Genomic DNA, 14,769 nt, shown 5'->3' with positions numbered 1-14,769 from the left:
TTTTCATGTTTGCATGGCTGTTCTGCTGTAATGCCCAGTTAGACATTCACAACACTAAAATGACAAATTCACAAACTAAGGGAAGCTCATGTGAGCCCTTTTACTCAACATCCTTGATCTTTTTAAACGTGAAATCCACATTATTTTAACTGACAAATACACATAACATACACGGTTTCAAGGAGTGCCGCTTTCCATATTATGATCCCGTATGAGAGTGGTGACGATATGTGGTGCCACAGTGTTAAACGGCCCCACATCCAATCAGTTCAGTTTAGAGAGCACATTGTTCAATCTATAATCAACCAGCAGTTTGCTTCCATGAACTTCCTGCCCTCTCACTAGCAGCACAAACACATTTCATGTATTTAACTTTGATATTTGTTTTAGGGTGGAGTCAAATTATAGTGCCTTTGAACTTTATCCGGATTATGAACTAATCCCATAATAAATTCCAAAAATGCACTGAGCAACGGTAGATACACACCCATACACACATGATACACATCTACACACTGTATGTGAAATGTGTGTGTGTCTGCTGTGTATCATCAGGGCCTATTATGTAAAGCAAATTCCCTTAGAAATTCCTGCCGGGCTCTTTTTTACTGAGCCTCTGCGTCCTGTGTGTATATACAATATTTTAATAACACACAACAAAGCTGCACACATATTTAGTTTTGGCACAAAATCACCACTAAATCTTACGTGTAAGATATTTTAATAAATAAATGAAAATCAATTATATTTGTCTCAGTTTCTCTTGAACACACATTTGCACACTCTGGTCCTGGGTTGTGTTGTCTTGAGTGTGTTTTTGGCTGGCAGGCATGAGTATGACATAACATTTCCCTTTAGTCTCATGACAAAGTGGTGATTCAGTGTAGAAACAGGAGGTCTGGAAAGAATTGGATAGAGAGTGGACGCTAGAGAGGGAGAGCCGATACAAAAACCAAGTATTAGAAGAATTAGAAGGATTGAGAAATAAACAAAAGGGATAAGAGTAGGTGGATGTTTTATATGGTTGTTTTGTTTCCAGAGCTCAGCACAGACGAGGAGGGGGAGGAGGAGGAAGGAGACGATGAAGATGGCAGCAGTGACGAGTTTACGGACAGCATAGAGGAGGATGACAATAAAGTGACGGCCAGAAGTTTGGCCTCCATTCAGGTAGACTACTTCTATTTACATTTCACTGTTGAATCCCTTTAAATTCAGGCTTGTAACCATAGATTTATGGACCTCTTAATAATTTAAACCATTCACGTAATGGATTAAATGGTAGCACAATAAAAAAACGTCATCTTCTGTTAAGGCTTGTGGAGCTGAGGGTGTGATTGGACCGCTGGTGTCCCAGGGAGCCGATGTAAAGCAGCTCGAGGAAGCAAGGAAGACACTTGAAGGCCAGCTTGAAGAAATAAGGTTACAACTGGAGAGGGATGGATACACCACCGTGGCTCAGATGAGGTGCACATTTGTCTCAGAGATCCTCTTGAAACTTTGTGTTTTGATTGTCTAAGCTGCAGGGGAGGGGTTTAAATCTGGCAACTTGATCATGCAACTTTGTCCTCCTTCCTTGTGTTCGGCTAGGAGTGCACTGCAGAGGCTGCAGCAGGAGAACCAGGCTTTGAAAGAAACCAGAGGACGAGCTGGAGTTGTGCGACTGAGGACAAACCCAGAGAGGAATCACAGGAGCTTGAATCAGGAAGAGGAGATAGAAGAGGAGGAGGATATTGAGGAAGAAGATGAAGAGGAGGAAACATCTCCGGTGCCAGTGGGAAAGAGAGGTCATCCGGGTGTTAGTCTGAGTGACGAGCGAGTGAAGAGGCACTGCAAGGGGCCACGCTCTCTGACATCCCATCATCACACACACCAGCCTGAGACGGTAACACGTTCTTCACATTCTTCATTTAATAGAAATCAAACTTTTAGTGACTTACAACTGCAGATGTAACTGCCTGTCTCAGACATTTTATGAAGCTGCTGCAAATCTATAAAAGTCATTTTATCTCTTTAGGCGTTAAAGATTAGCCAAAAACCAACAGAAGTTATTTTATTTCTGCTTCAACACATTGCAAAACAGATTTCAGTAAACTGTGCAGGAGCAGCGTTGTCTCCAAGCCCCGTCTATGTATGGGTGTTGTGTTCTTTTAGTCCCGAGGTTGTTTATATGAGTAATGGAGTCGTCACTGCTGTGCCTGCAGTTACTGTAGTTTGACATCATCAGTGTGATAATAAGCATGTCAATTAAAACATTGTTCCCAACAAGTTCCCTATACGTTAAAATGATGAAAAAGGACATACCTGTGATTTCCTGTCTTGTGTATTACATGTCAGAGTTGCTTAAGCATGTTACTGTTGCAGGAGGTGGAGCCTGCTGGAGACAGCAGCGAGGAGGGAGCACTCTGGCAGGATATAGAGGAGGGTCTTCGTGAGCAGGCGGCCCGCCTGAGCTCCGATCTGGCTCTGAGCCACCAGGAGAACCGAGAGCTGCAGGAAAGGCTGATGGTGTCTGAAGCCACGGTCCACGCTCAGGCTGAACAACTAAACGATTACAGAGATCTGCTCAGTGAGTCACTCTCAGGAACATCTATGAAGGAACGCAAGCGCAATGTACTCAAAACCTTAATCAAACAATGATAACTTTACCAGATTTAAGTCATTTCTTACTTATGTCTCTGCAGCGGAGACGTCGGTCCAGCAGGCCAGTAAGCAGGTGCAGGTGGATCTCCAGGATCTGGGTTATGAGACTTGTGGTCGCAGTGAGAACGAAGCTGAGAGAGAAGACGCCAGCAGCCCAGGTAACAAGCAGAACAAATCCCAATCAAACTGACACACAAATGTTCTCCTCTCCTGTAAAATGCACTCACTGATCCGCATTAATCATGAATCACTGTGTCTCTTCATCTCTCCCTCCTTCAGAATTTGATGACCTGGAGATGTGCACGTCGCTGTCCAATCAGCAAGACTATGAAGGTGCTGGCAGCTGGTACACTGGCAGCAGTAACGCAGGTGAAATGGAGGACGAGCCAGCCTCTCTGCAGCATCTGGTCCAGGATCTCCGCTCACAGCTGACCCGCTGCCACAAGGTGATCCGTGGGCTGCAGCTGCGTGTGCGCTCCCTGTCTACCACCAGCGACTACGCCTCCAGCCTGGAACGAACCCCACGCAAGGTACTGTAACATTAACCAGCTACTCTACATCACTGACTGGTCTTTTAGGTTCATTAGGTTTTTATCCATAATGATGCCCTTCATTTTATTCTCACCTTCTAGGTAAACTGGGCCTTTGAGACGTCACCAGCCCCCAGCGGTGTGGAAGAGGATGAAGGCTGGATGTCTGACACCCAAGGCATTCTCTCAGGGTCCAAACCCAGCAGGGAACTGCAAGAACTGATGGCACGAGTTGCGTCACTGGAGGCGCAACTGAAGAGCTCCAGACAGGAGGACAAAAGCCAAGCAGAGGAGGGGAAATGTGCCACCTGGCCTGGGTGAGTGGACAGAGACAGATAAGACAGATAAGCCATGGTTAAAGATAGAGGTAGCTGCTACACATTTCTTGTGGCTAGAATCACTTAACTGAAGCACATGAGAATGATTTTCTCCCTCCCTCCCACAGGAATTACAACTCTCTGATCCAGGCACAAGCTCGTGAGCTGTCCCACCTGAGGCAGAGGGTGAGAGAGGGGCAAGGAGTCGGCCACATCCTCATCCAGCACCTGGGTGATACCACCAAGGTGCTGCAAACCCTTCCACTAACTAACTAACTACATCACTAAACCACATGTTATCACATTCCTACATATTACCAACATGTGGAAGTAATATGAGAGTGTTTAGTCGGTATTCTCATACCCACTCAAATTCTCTACAACTTGCAGACCTTTGAGGAGCTGCTGCGGGCCAATGATATTGATTACTACATGGGGCAGAGCTTCAGAGAGCAGTTGGCACAGAACTCAGCCCTGGCACAAAGAGTGCTCGCCAAGATCAGTGGACGTAAGGAACATCTTCCCATATCTTCCATTGCACAGACAGAGGGTTCATGTTTTATAGTTTTCCATTCTTGTGGTCCTTTTATGCCCAAATTCAATTTTTTTGACATTTCCTCTCTCCTATGCTGTCTTTCCTGTTTTACTTCCATAGGCAACCGTGCAGAGAGCCATGACGACAAGACAGGCCATGAGTTGCTTGCCCTACGGTGAGTCGGCTTGCTAACGTGCTTTCAAAACAACAACAAAACAACAAAACCCTGATCTATATAATCCTCTGCAGCATTTAGATGTGTGGGCCTCCCTTGAAGGTATTAGTAGAGCACTTACTCTACTGTCCTAGTGATTAGTTTACTTTGTCATGTGACCCGCTGCGGCACACCACATGGCTCCTTATGGTAGAAGGAGACAGAAGGTTGCTGTTAATCCACACACAGGCCCCAGCATGGATCCTTTAAGTTGCTTTCATTGAATAGTCTTACAGTACAGGTGTCCCCACCAGCTGGACTTAAGAGGCTCAGTGTGACTGTGTGACAATCCTTTACTGACGTTGCCTCATTCAGTAGTACCGTGCTCAATGGATCTATACTCAGTCACTTATTCGTGGATTTCTGCTATTATCTGCAACAGCATTTAAAGCTACTGCGATTTCTTTTTAGTTTTTTATCATTAAGAATGTAGTCTAAGAAGTCCTAAAGTGACTGGATTTAGAAGACAGCAAAGAGTCTGTAGTGCATCAAGGACTTGGTCTTTCTGGACTGAACTGATGGCTCCCCTGTGGAAATCCATGACTTCTAAGAACAGTCCCATATACAGGAACTCACTGTGGTCTTTTTCAACGGCTCGAGGACAAGCAAGAGAGACAGCTTTTCTTAGGATGCTGTTGGAGAGAGACAGGGAGTTCATGCTTCAGCAACTGAAACAGTAAGGGAAGGTACTTCACATAAGGCAGATATACTTTAAGACGATACTGAATCCCAAACTATTCAGTATGACAAAGAAAAGCATCACATTCTCACATTTACGAAGCTGGAACCAGCATTTTTTAAATTAATTTATAATCAAAATAGCTGCAGTAGATGTTGATTGACTAATTGCTGCGTCTCGACACTCTTCCTTTAGTTCTATGTTGTACTCGAGGATAATCATATACAAATTAGGTAGAGCTACACAAAAACTTACTGTCCATCATTTTCAGTGATTATGATATAGATTTAAGGGTGCCTGGCAACAGTGTTAGTTGTTTATTTTTCATTATTAGCTATCAGTCCAGAGTGTAATGGTTGATTGTCTTGTGTGCACATGTAGGCTGAGTAAGGAGCTTCAGCAGAAAGATAAAATCATCGAGTCCCTCCACAGCAAGCTACAGCAGCGTCCAGAGACCCCGTCCAGCTGCCATGCCCTCTCTGAGACCACCGACCAATCAGACAGAACGTCGTTGGTGTCTGATGAGTACAGAACCAATGACGACTTGGAGCTGTGCTCCGATTTAGACGTCAGAGAATATCAGGAGGAGAACGGGCCAGGACAAGGATCAGAACAAGAAGGTAACGTTTTTTTGTATGTTCCAGCTCTCCATATCTGGAAAGTGCCTCTTCCTTCCTCTCACTTTTCATTCCCCTCCTTTAGTCCATCCATCTATCCTTCCTCCTCATGGCTTCCTTAAGTACTCCAGCAGCTGTCCCAACATGCATTGCTCAGCCCCTGTGGGTTTGACCAGTCAGTCCTCTAGAGGTATGGTACTTACAGATGGCTTTGACATGCAAAGTACCCCAAAATCACCTTTCCTTTTTCCTCCTCCTCCTTCACATTCTGTACGTGTCATTCTCCTCCAGCCCTTTTCAGTGAGCCTGTCTCCCACTCCTACTCTGGCCCCTCTGGCCCTGACGTCTGGGGCAAAGAAGTCATTTCTGACCCCCGGCCCAGGGCCCTGTCTGTGATTGCTGTTCGCCCAGAGCTGGACACGCTGTACAAACTGATGAATGAGCAGAACAGGGGTGAGGGCCTTGGCGGGAGAGGGCGGGTGGGGGAGTGATGTGTGAAAAGTGTAAATAAAGACACGACTTCCATAATATCGCCTGTTGGCAACCATCACATTTGCAGATTAATTACATTCCTCTGTTGTCCTAGAGATTTTACACACACTTCACTCTTTTGTGTGTGTGTGTGTGTGTGTGTGTGTGTGTGTGTGTGTGGTTCCAGGCTTTGCAGTTCCCCATGACAAGCCTCTGTTCACTCTCGCACCGGGTGCCCACATCCAGCACGACCTCTCCAACTACAGCCAGCAAACCCATCATGCCTTTCAACAGTATCCGCTGGGTGGCATCCCCGAAGGCCACTCGATAAAGTCTGACTCAGGTCTAGTGACGGGACGGACTTTGTGGGACATGGAAAACATGGGTCAGCAAGTTGGAGGCTACTCTGGATCATTGGGACACCAGCAAGGAAGCAGCCATGCCGGTGGGACTCTCTACTGTTTTGTCTGTTTGTAATCAATATACAAAGTCTTCAGAAGAGTCAAATGATTATTACCATATTATTGTTATGTCGTCTCTAGGGGTAAATTTGATGGAGGAGCACCTGCGGGAGGTGAGGTGTCTCCGTCAGCGTCTGGAGGAGTCCATTAGGACCAATGAGAGGCTCCGACAGCAGCTGGAAGAGAGACTGGCCTCAAACGGGCGTGATGGAGGTACTGCAGCCCTCGCTGAAACATTGTCACTTCTTTCTCTATATGTAAGAAATTACAAAAAATAACTTCTCTTTTTTTTTTTTTTGTCCAGGTGCACAAACAAACATCTACATTCAGGGACTGGACACGGTCACTCAACTGTCCAATGAGATCCGAGTCCTGAAGGAAGAAAACTTGGGTCTAAAGTCACGCCTCCAGGCCAGCACAGGTACTTCATCTGAAAGTTCACATTATTTTCCTCTGGAATAGATGCATGTTTACCCATTTTGAACTCTCCTCTTTCCTCAGACACATGTGAGGAGGTGGTGCAGTTGCGGGAGGCAGTGTTTACAGCACGTGCCCGCCTGAAACAAGCAGAGCTGGAGGCAGAGCAGTGGAAAGAGGAGCTGCGACGACTTCAGGCTCACACTCAGGAGCAAGGACAGCAGATACACATACTAAGGCAGGAACGGCAGGCCAGTCAGGAGAAAACCAACAGGTTGGTGTGTGTGTGTGTATATGCAGATTGAATCAAACAGCGACTGATTCGTTGATAAATTGTGATTGTCTGTGTGTGTGTATACACATCTAATCTCTGACTGTAATGTACTGTGATGTCTCCTCAGGCTCCAGCATGAGGTGTCTCTACTGCAGCAGCAGCTATGTGAGAGCAGAGAGCTCATCCACTCCCTGCAGAGTGAACTACAAGTGTACGATCGAGTGTGTTCCAGCATAAAGGCCAACAAAGGTAAGCCTGTCCATTTTACACTAGCTACACTTAATATACTCCCCTTTTTACATAAAATGTTGGCGCCATCTGGTGATGGGAATAAAAACTGAGATGGATAGGCTAATAGCAGATTGCTCACATTTTTCCACCTCCGATTGTTTCAAACAACAGTTTGAAAGATGCTATAGTTACAAAATTAACAAAAACATTTATTTAAACATCTACCCAAGTACTCCAAACCCCAAGGGGAACTAAAGCAGGAGCATGTCCTGTCAGACTCTCCGGTGATTGTGTGTTTTGTGCTCAGCCTACCTGTGTGAGCTCCCAGGTCTACCGGTGGAGCTTGGGGAGCTGCTCGGGGAGGTGAGGAGCCTGCGAGCCCAGCTGCAGAACAGCGTCCAGGAGAACAGTGCCCTCAAACAACTGGAGCTCCACAAGCAGCTGGAGCAGAAGCTGGGCGTCGGCTCTCCTCGGACCCCCTCCCTCTCCGCCCTCACTGCCAGCCCTCAGAGAGAGAACTTCTACAGGCGACAGCTGCTGCACGGTGAGACGGCACAACATTAACAACACAACATGTTTGTGGCGCTCAGTGTGCTGTGGTGTGGTTTGCTCTGTGTCCAAGCCTGGTTTGTTGTTTCTGTGTGCTCCACAGACCCAGCTCCGTCTCCACCAGTCAGGGACATTGGTCTGTTTAATTGTGGATCTCCCGGTCCTCCCTACTCAGACCTAGACGACAGCCATAGCACTGCCAATGGTGTGATTTTAACTGCACTGCATGTTTGCAACTTAATGGGTCTTAAATGTGTGGACTGATTGTTCTGTAACAATAATAACTTCTTGTTTTTATTGTAATGTGCCTGAACGAATATTATTTTAATCAGTTCTGAACTGGCAATACAAAAAAAATACAATAATGTCAAATTCAGCTCTTTTATCCCCAACAGACCCTCTTGACCCTCACTCTGAGCTGGAGGGGGAGGCCCCTGACGGATCATTTGCAAACCGCAACGGCCGCCACACCATCGGTCATGTGGATGACTTCAGCGCTCTTCAGCAGCAAGTCCTCGAGGGCGGGAGCCTTGTCCAGCGCATGGAGACAACCCTGCAGGCCTGCCTCGGCCCACCGCTGCTGGAGGGCCACCAGAAGCAGAGCAGTGAGCTGGTGAGAGCCAAAGGGCCAAAGACAGATTTTCAATGACAACAAGTCATGACTATGGAGCACAAATATCTAACTGAGGTCTGCATGCAGGTCCTGGACTATGGATGTGTGAAGAGTCTGCTGTCCAACACCAAGATTCTGAGACAGATCCTGGAGGAGGCGATGTCCCTGCTGAAAATGTTCTGGAGAGCAGCTCTGCCCAGCACCGATCCCTCCATCCACAACCTTAAGAAGGTTTGGGACACATTTATGACTGGTCTGGTCTTTCAAAGTATAAGCCTGGAGATATACACTATTTATGTGTTATTGTCAACAGATCCAATGAAAAGTCCAAAATCAACAATGTAATAGTCTCTCAGTGTGTTCCAACATACCCGGCATGTCTGTGGCACTCAGCCCCGAGCCTATTTGTTCCTACTGAAGATATTTAAACAGGTCGTAGGGTTAAATGATTTCCTAAAACACATCAAAAATTACTCAAATGGTGTAAATAGCTTATTTTTCTGCTGTGAATTTGGTGTGCTAGTGTGCAGCAGGACACTGTATTATGTTCATATTAATGAAGGAACATGATACTGGGAGCACCGGTGTGGCTCCACATTTATTTTTAACAAACAATGGAGCTCTTCGTCACAGAGGAATAAGCTGCATTAGGCCACACAGGCAGTATACTTGTTAGTATGATCAATTCATTGTTAAAAATATACGTATAATATCACCAGTACTATCCTTTAAAGAGCTGTATCACAAACATGTTTGGTAAGAGAGCCGAGCTCTGATAAAAAATGCCACTTTGTGTGTGTGTGTGTGTGTGTGTGTGTGTGTGTAGGAGCAGTGTATGCAGGAGGAGATCTTGTCCCTGAAACTGCGTATGTCAGAGCAGGAAGAGGTTCTTAAAGGGACGACTCACAGACTGAGGAGCACCAGCCGCACCAAGGAGAACATGGAGCACTTCATAGTCAACCAGTGTAAGTGTTTCTGTGCATTTGTGTGTGACAAAGAGAGATAATCAGAGAAAACTTGCGCAAAGCAGTAGGTCTTGGAAGCACAGACGGGTAAGGACAATTTCAAGGTTAGGAAAATACCAAACAAACAGAGTGCTGCTTTCGCTGCTCAGTGCACAGGCACGAAAAGTGAAAGGAAAGAATGTAGGAAGGTTGAGTGTAAAACAAAACCAAATAAGGTATGAGTAAAGAGAAAGAGAGCTTCTCAGCAGACAACATTGTGCTTTGTCCCTTCTTTTGGAAGTTCTAGAGAAATTCCAGGTTGAGGATTTGGATAGAAACAACAAATGTATGTTGTATCCAAGATCCAAACCTGAAATGACATGTGTTACTTTGATTTGCTTGTTAATGCATGCAGCGCATGAAGTGTTGACATGGATGTATCATCTGTGGGCTCAAGTAGTAGGAACAATATAGAAACATATTTTTTCCTGTTTTTTTACAGTGTCAAGGACTCGTGATGTGCTGAAGAAAGCCAGGACAAATTTAGAGGTAAGCAAACATCACCATTATATCCAGGATATCATACATGATATAGGTATCTGTGTGCATACTCCATAGGTCACAGTATTATGTGTATAAGTACGGTACTGTATTTTGTCATGTCGCTGGTGTCTTCATGATGTAATTTCATCACTTTTGGCTTTCCTGCCTCACGTGTTCCTTCGTCTTGCATTTGTCTCTCCTCTGCTCCTTTAAACTCCCCAGAAGAATGAGCTGAGACTTTCCTCTCTAAGCTCCTCCTCTTCCTCTCCTTATGCTGGTAATTGTTTGACATCCTGTGATCTTGCAAACAGGTAGATGTTGTCCCAGATGCTTTTTTTCGAATAACCCGACGGTAGTAGTTTAATACTGGTCAAACTGTAGGTGTAAAAGTAAATAAGGGTGACTCTGTGGTCTGGGGCAGCTTTTACCTCCGTGTGGATTTGCTTTTTCTAACCATGCCGACATCACTGCTTCACCATCCCGTCACAGCGAACTGCATCCTGGTTAAACTAACTTTTTATGACATTTCTGCTTTAAAAGACTGTGTTTATCAGGAAGAAATGAAACATGGGAGGTTGTCCTATCTAGAAAACAAGCTGGCCACACACAAATAGCTCCACACAGACTTTATTGTACCACTCCTGGGCGGCTTTATAATCAATTTTGTCATTGGAGACGTGTGTGTGGCCACCTTGTTTTCCACATGGGACACAGCCATGACCAGCACTCAGCTATGTATTTGGTGTGTTTCCACCTGACACGGTGATCTTAAAATCCTCCAACAACTACTCAGCTATTGTAAACAACAGTTTTAAAGTTAAAGGCCATGAGTTGTTCCTGAACCCACAACTCCGACACCAAATTGCACACACACCCAGCTAGTAAGACGCCACTGCACTAAAGTGTTGTTTACCTCTACATGTCCCCTAATGTTGAGTCTATTCATAGCTTTGGACAAAGTTGGCACCAAAATAACTGCACGGTGCGTAGTTTCCATTCTGTGAGCATGCTGTCACAATATCGCTAAATGATGCACACACAAAACATGTGTGTGACAGCTATAAATACAAGACTTCTGCCCTTCAATGTTTGGATTGAGTGGAGTCATAAACACCTAGATTAATTCTATCCACAAGGCACGCAGTACACAGTGTGTGTGTGTGTGTGTGTGTGTGTGTGTGTGTGAGAGACAGAGGATTTGAGTAACAGCATTGGTTATTCTCTAATCACTCATTCTCAGCTTCTCACCTGCAAGCGGTTGTATTTTGGGAATGGTATTACAACTAACATTACGCGAGTGAGGTGAGGCGATTGACACCTCTCTCATGGTTGTACACTAAATATGAAGCTACTGTCAGGAGACATGTTAGCTTAGCTTAGCATAACAAGTAGAAACTGAGGGCAACCACTAGCCTGTCTCTGTCTGAAGATAACAACATCCTACCTACACCTATAAAGCTCACTAATTAACACTAATTAATGAGCAAAGATCTCAGAATTACTGCAGCCGGTGAAAAAAATGATCCAGCTCATAACTAGTAGGTGGATTTTTTTACTGGCTAGATGTTTCTTTGAGATAACAGTCCATCGACCTTCTCATCAAACTCTCTGCAAGAAAGCAGATCGGCGTATTTGCCAAAATGTAGAACTATCCCTTCAACATTTCACCTCGCCAGAAGTTTGTCCATTTGTATCCGCCTGTATGAGGATTGGTGAATAATAAAGTACATCTAGTTTTCTCTCCTTTTGTCCCTACACCCAGCTGAGGACCCAGGAGGTGCTGCCAGAGAGCGGCCTGCTGATTGCAGTTTCCTGAAGACCAGCAGTGCTTCCGGAGCTGCAGCCAATCAACGTCCGGCAGCGAGGAAGCGCAGCAGCCAATGCCTGCTTTAGACTGTTAAAGAACCAGCCTCAATGCTACCACCTCTGACCTCTAACCTCTATGCTGAAACAGCCGCCCTCCTTCCAGCCCCCCCCCCCCTCCTTCCAGCCCCCCCCCCACACACACCAGCCTTTCTTGTCCCACCCAACCACCGTCCAGCCATGAGAGTGCTTCCACCTGTCCCTCCTCCAGGCAATACGTGTGCAGTATAATCTGCCCTTTGAGCCTGACCAAACTCCCTTCACCCGCTCGCCAATTTTCTGTCACTCTCTACCCCCTCCCACCACATGCATTATTGTCTTTGAGTGATACAGTCGGCAGTATGCCTCATCGTGTGTGTAACTGAAGAAGGTTTTTAAAATGTCCCTCTGGTGGTTTCAGTGAAGTGCGTCCTACTGACGGAGCTGGTTGAGGATGCTCCCAGACACTGATCTCAGACCAGGTGTGTGTTCTCAATCTGGTTTCAGTAAAGGCCTTTTGGGCTTTTTTGGTTGTATTACAGAAACTTTCAGGATAATTAAACCAGATAAGGAGATTTTGAAAAATATTTTTACAAGGGAGGATTTTGAAAAATGAACCGTAGATTTGAGAGAACTTTACTTGCGAGTTAAAAATCGAAATGTTTCTATAGTACACCCCCTGATCTGTATCTAAGAGCATCCTCTTTTGAGAGCCAGACAGCCTGCGGACGGAATAGATGTTCATGCATGTTTAATCGTGGCTTGAGAGAGGTCACACTTGAACGAAAACAGACACACTCAAAGACAAGACATCCTACCTTTGACTGCCACAGAATTGCAAGTTTACTTCTTGTGGCACTTTTATCAATGAGGACATTTTTTTTTTTGCAAATGCAATGCAAAGAACAATAACACCCACGATGTATCTACACAGTGGAGGAATGTAGAGGACGTAGGCGATCACTGCTAAGTAGTCGTGTACTAGTTGTATCTATATTTGTGGAAGAAGCTTATGAATGCGTTTGTCAAACATCAGCCAAGGGATATGAAAAGCAGAAAAAAAAGCCAGAGAAAGGTTCTATTTTAGTCACAAGCCTCCTCTTTTTGGGTCCTAACGGTGCTTTTCTAGGCACCTACCTACTGAATTTGAAGTACTGAATAAGTCAAAAACAAGGGAGTATGGTCAATTTAATGCTCAAGGCTTTGAAACATCTGGTTGGTTGTGATTTCTGAGCAGGATGTACACAAGAATATGTAAAAACAAATTTTTAAAAAAGAGGTTAAAGTGCTGAAATGGAACCAGGCTGAACACGCGTATTCAAGCTCCTCTGTAGGAGTTCTCATACGAGCATGTGCAATAATGATGTTTCTTGAATGATAATGCTGCACCGGGTTTGTTTTTTTTTCTTTGCTTGACACTGGATTATTAGTCACACTCATAATAACGTTAGTACACGATCAGAGTAACGATTGTACTTTTTACCGGACTGTTGATGCATGACAGAGATTGTAAAATCTAAGCTAAGGAACAGCGGATTGCCAATACTTGCCAAAGTTTGAAGTCTTTGAACTCTTCACTTTGCTTTGACTTGCCTTATCCATGCGAATGACAAACCCAGGTCGGATCAGACCGTAGGGATACCGAGATGTCTTCATTCCAAGGACCTCCAGAACCACAGAGACGGTAACCGTTAGACAGCTGGTTCAGTGTATTTTGAATTGTGCGACCGAAATGAGCTACTTTTTTGGACCAAAACTCAACAGAGTGGATTTTTCCCACTTGGCCATATGCTATTGTCTTTATGTTATTTTTCTTGGTTCAGGCCGTCTTAGGATTCCCATGGCAAAGGCAATATAGGTTATCAAGTTCTTATAGATGATGCAAACTTTGGCAGGCTACTGGTGGGATCATTGATCTTTAATTCACTCACTTATAACAGTTCAAATTTAGTTTGATGAGTTCTTGCTGTACATTTGCCATTTTTACGCTGTAAATAACTTGTTATTTCTGTATGAACTTTTGAGTGAGTCTGTGTGTGCGCGCATGTGTGTGTGAGTGTGTTTGAACAAACATCCAACATTTGCTTTTTGCAAAGTTGATTTTCTGGGTAGCTGTGCAATAGCTTATATGATTTATTTGGATGTTAAACATCATCGTAATACGAGTATGATTGCTGCATTCACTTCCTGCAATGTGTGATTTATATGTTAGAGGAGTTTGTCACTTTGAATCACATAGGCTGATAAGAAATCAGACTATGTCTTCATGATATCTAACTCACTGATCCCAATATCATCCACCTATAACAAAACTCTGATTAATGTTGCTTCGCTTGCCTTTACATTTATTAGCTTGAGAGCTTCTTCAGTCTGCTCTCAGTGGTAGAATTGGCTTTGAACTAGCGCTCTTCTACCTGAGATCTGCCAAATTAGGTTTCGTTTGCGCTCAAGTCTTCATAAAAAAAAAAAAGACGGCATGTATTTCAACAGAGATAAAAAGTTTGATAATTCCTTTTGAAATGTAAGAAGTAAAAAGACAAAAGTTTTGAAGAATTGTCTACTGTCAAAGAAAAAGCCAATGACTGGAAAGATTATGACACGTTGGATCCACAAAGCACCTTGTTAGAGCGTAAACAAAGCCTTTTTGCTATTTGTTATAAAGAAGGGAATCAAACGGCAGTTTGAAACGATATATTGTTGGTCCTGATTTTCGTATGTATTCAGTGGGTACGGAAAGTATTCAGACCCCTTTAAATTTTTGACTTTGTTTCATTGCAGCCATTTGGTAAAATCAAAAAAGTTCATTTTATTTCTCTTTAATGTACACTCAGCACCCCATCTTGACAGAAAAAAACAGAAATGTAGAAATTTTTGCAAATTTATTAAAAAAGA

The 14,769-nt window shown here is 44.3% G+C and overlaps 1 protein-coding gene across 8 annotated transcripts in view; it reads left to right on the top strand.

The window, feature by feature from the left end:
• Positions 1 to 14,664, top strand: part of LOC116387448 (myomegalin) — a 41,844-nt gene extending 27,180 nt beyond the window's left edge. For 3 of the 8 annotated variants that reach the window (XM_031854546.1, XM_031854547.1, XM_031854540.1), the window contains 26 exons: positions 1,040 to 1,167; positions 1,313 to 1,464; positions 1,588 to 1,882; positions 2,362 to 2,566; positions 2,682 to 2,798; positions 2,920 to 3,170; positions 3,273 to 3,487; positions 3,616 to 3,733; positions 3,878 to 3,995; positions 4,143 to 4,197; positions 5,297 to 5,535; positions 5,618 to 5,722; positions 5,824 to 5,985; positions 6,191 to 6,448; positions 6,546 to 6,677; positions 6,769 to 6,885; positions 6,966 to 7,155; positions 7,283 to 7,404; positions 7,694 to 7,930; positions 8,039 to 8,140; positions 8,331 to 8,548; positions 8,636 to 8,779; positions 9,375 to 9,513; positions 9,995 to 10,041; positions 10,258 to 10,312; positions 11,798 to 14,664. In XM_031854546.1, coding sequence (XP_031710406.1) covers positions 1,040 to 1,167; positions 1,313 to 1,464; positions 1,588 to 1,882; positions 2,362 to 2,566; positions 2,682 to 2,798; positions 2,920 to 3,170; positions 3,273 to 3,487; positions 3,616 to 3,733; positions 3,878 to 3,995; positions 4,143 to 4,197; positions 5,297 to 5,535; positions 5,618 to 5,722; positions 5,824 to 5,985; positions 6,191 to 6,448; positions 6,546 to 6,677; positions 6,769 to 6,885; positions 6,966 to 7,155; positions 7,283 to 7,404; positions 7,694 to 7,930; positions 8,039 to 8,140; positions 8,331 to 8,548; positions 8,636 to 8,779; positions 9,375 to 9,513; positions 9,995 to 10,041; positions 10,258 to 10,312; positions 11,798 to 11,928 — 4,052 coding nt within the window. In that variant the 3' untranslated portion in view covers positions 11,929 to 14,664. Of the gene's footprint in view, positions 1 to 1,039; positions 1,168 to 1,312; positions 1,465 to 1,587; positions 1,883 to 2,361; positions 2,567 to 2,681; positions 2,799 to 2,919; positions 3,171 to 3,272; positions 3,488 to 3,615; positions 3,734 to 3,877; positions 3,996 to 4,142; positions 4,198 to 5,296; positions 5,536 to 5,617; positions 5,723 to 5,823; positions 5,986 to 6,190; positions 6,449 to 6,545; positions 6,678 to 6,768; positions 6,886 to 6,965; positions 7,156 to 7,282; positions 7,405 to 7,693; positions 7,931 to 8,038; positions 8,141 to 8,330; positions 8,549 to 8,635; positions 8,780 to 9,374; positions 9,514 to 9,994; positions 10,042 to 10,257; positions 10,347 to 11,769 lie in introns of all 8 variants that reach the window. The other 5 variants (XM_031854541.1, XM_031854543.1, XM_031854544.1 and 2 more) reach the window with 5 other exon arrangements.
• Positions 14,665 to 14,769: the final 105 nt, after the last annotated feature.

The sequence above is a fragment of the Anarrhichthys ocellatus genome, unplaced genomic scaffold, assembly GCF_004355925.1.
Source record: "Anarrhichthys ocellatus isolate YVR2014 unplaced genomic scaffold, GSC_Weel_1.0 scaffold15, whole genome shotgun sequence".
NCBI lineage: Eukaryota > Metazoa > Chordata > Actinopteri > Perciformes > Anarhichadidae > Anarrhichthys > Anarrhichthys ocellatus.
Note: the sequence above shows the minus strand (reverse complement) of the source record. Positions and strands in the feature narration are given on the sequence as shown.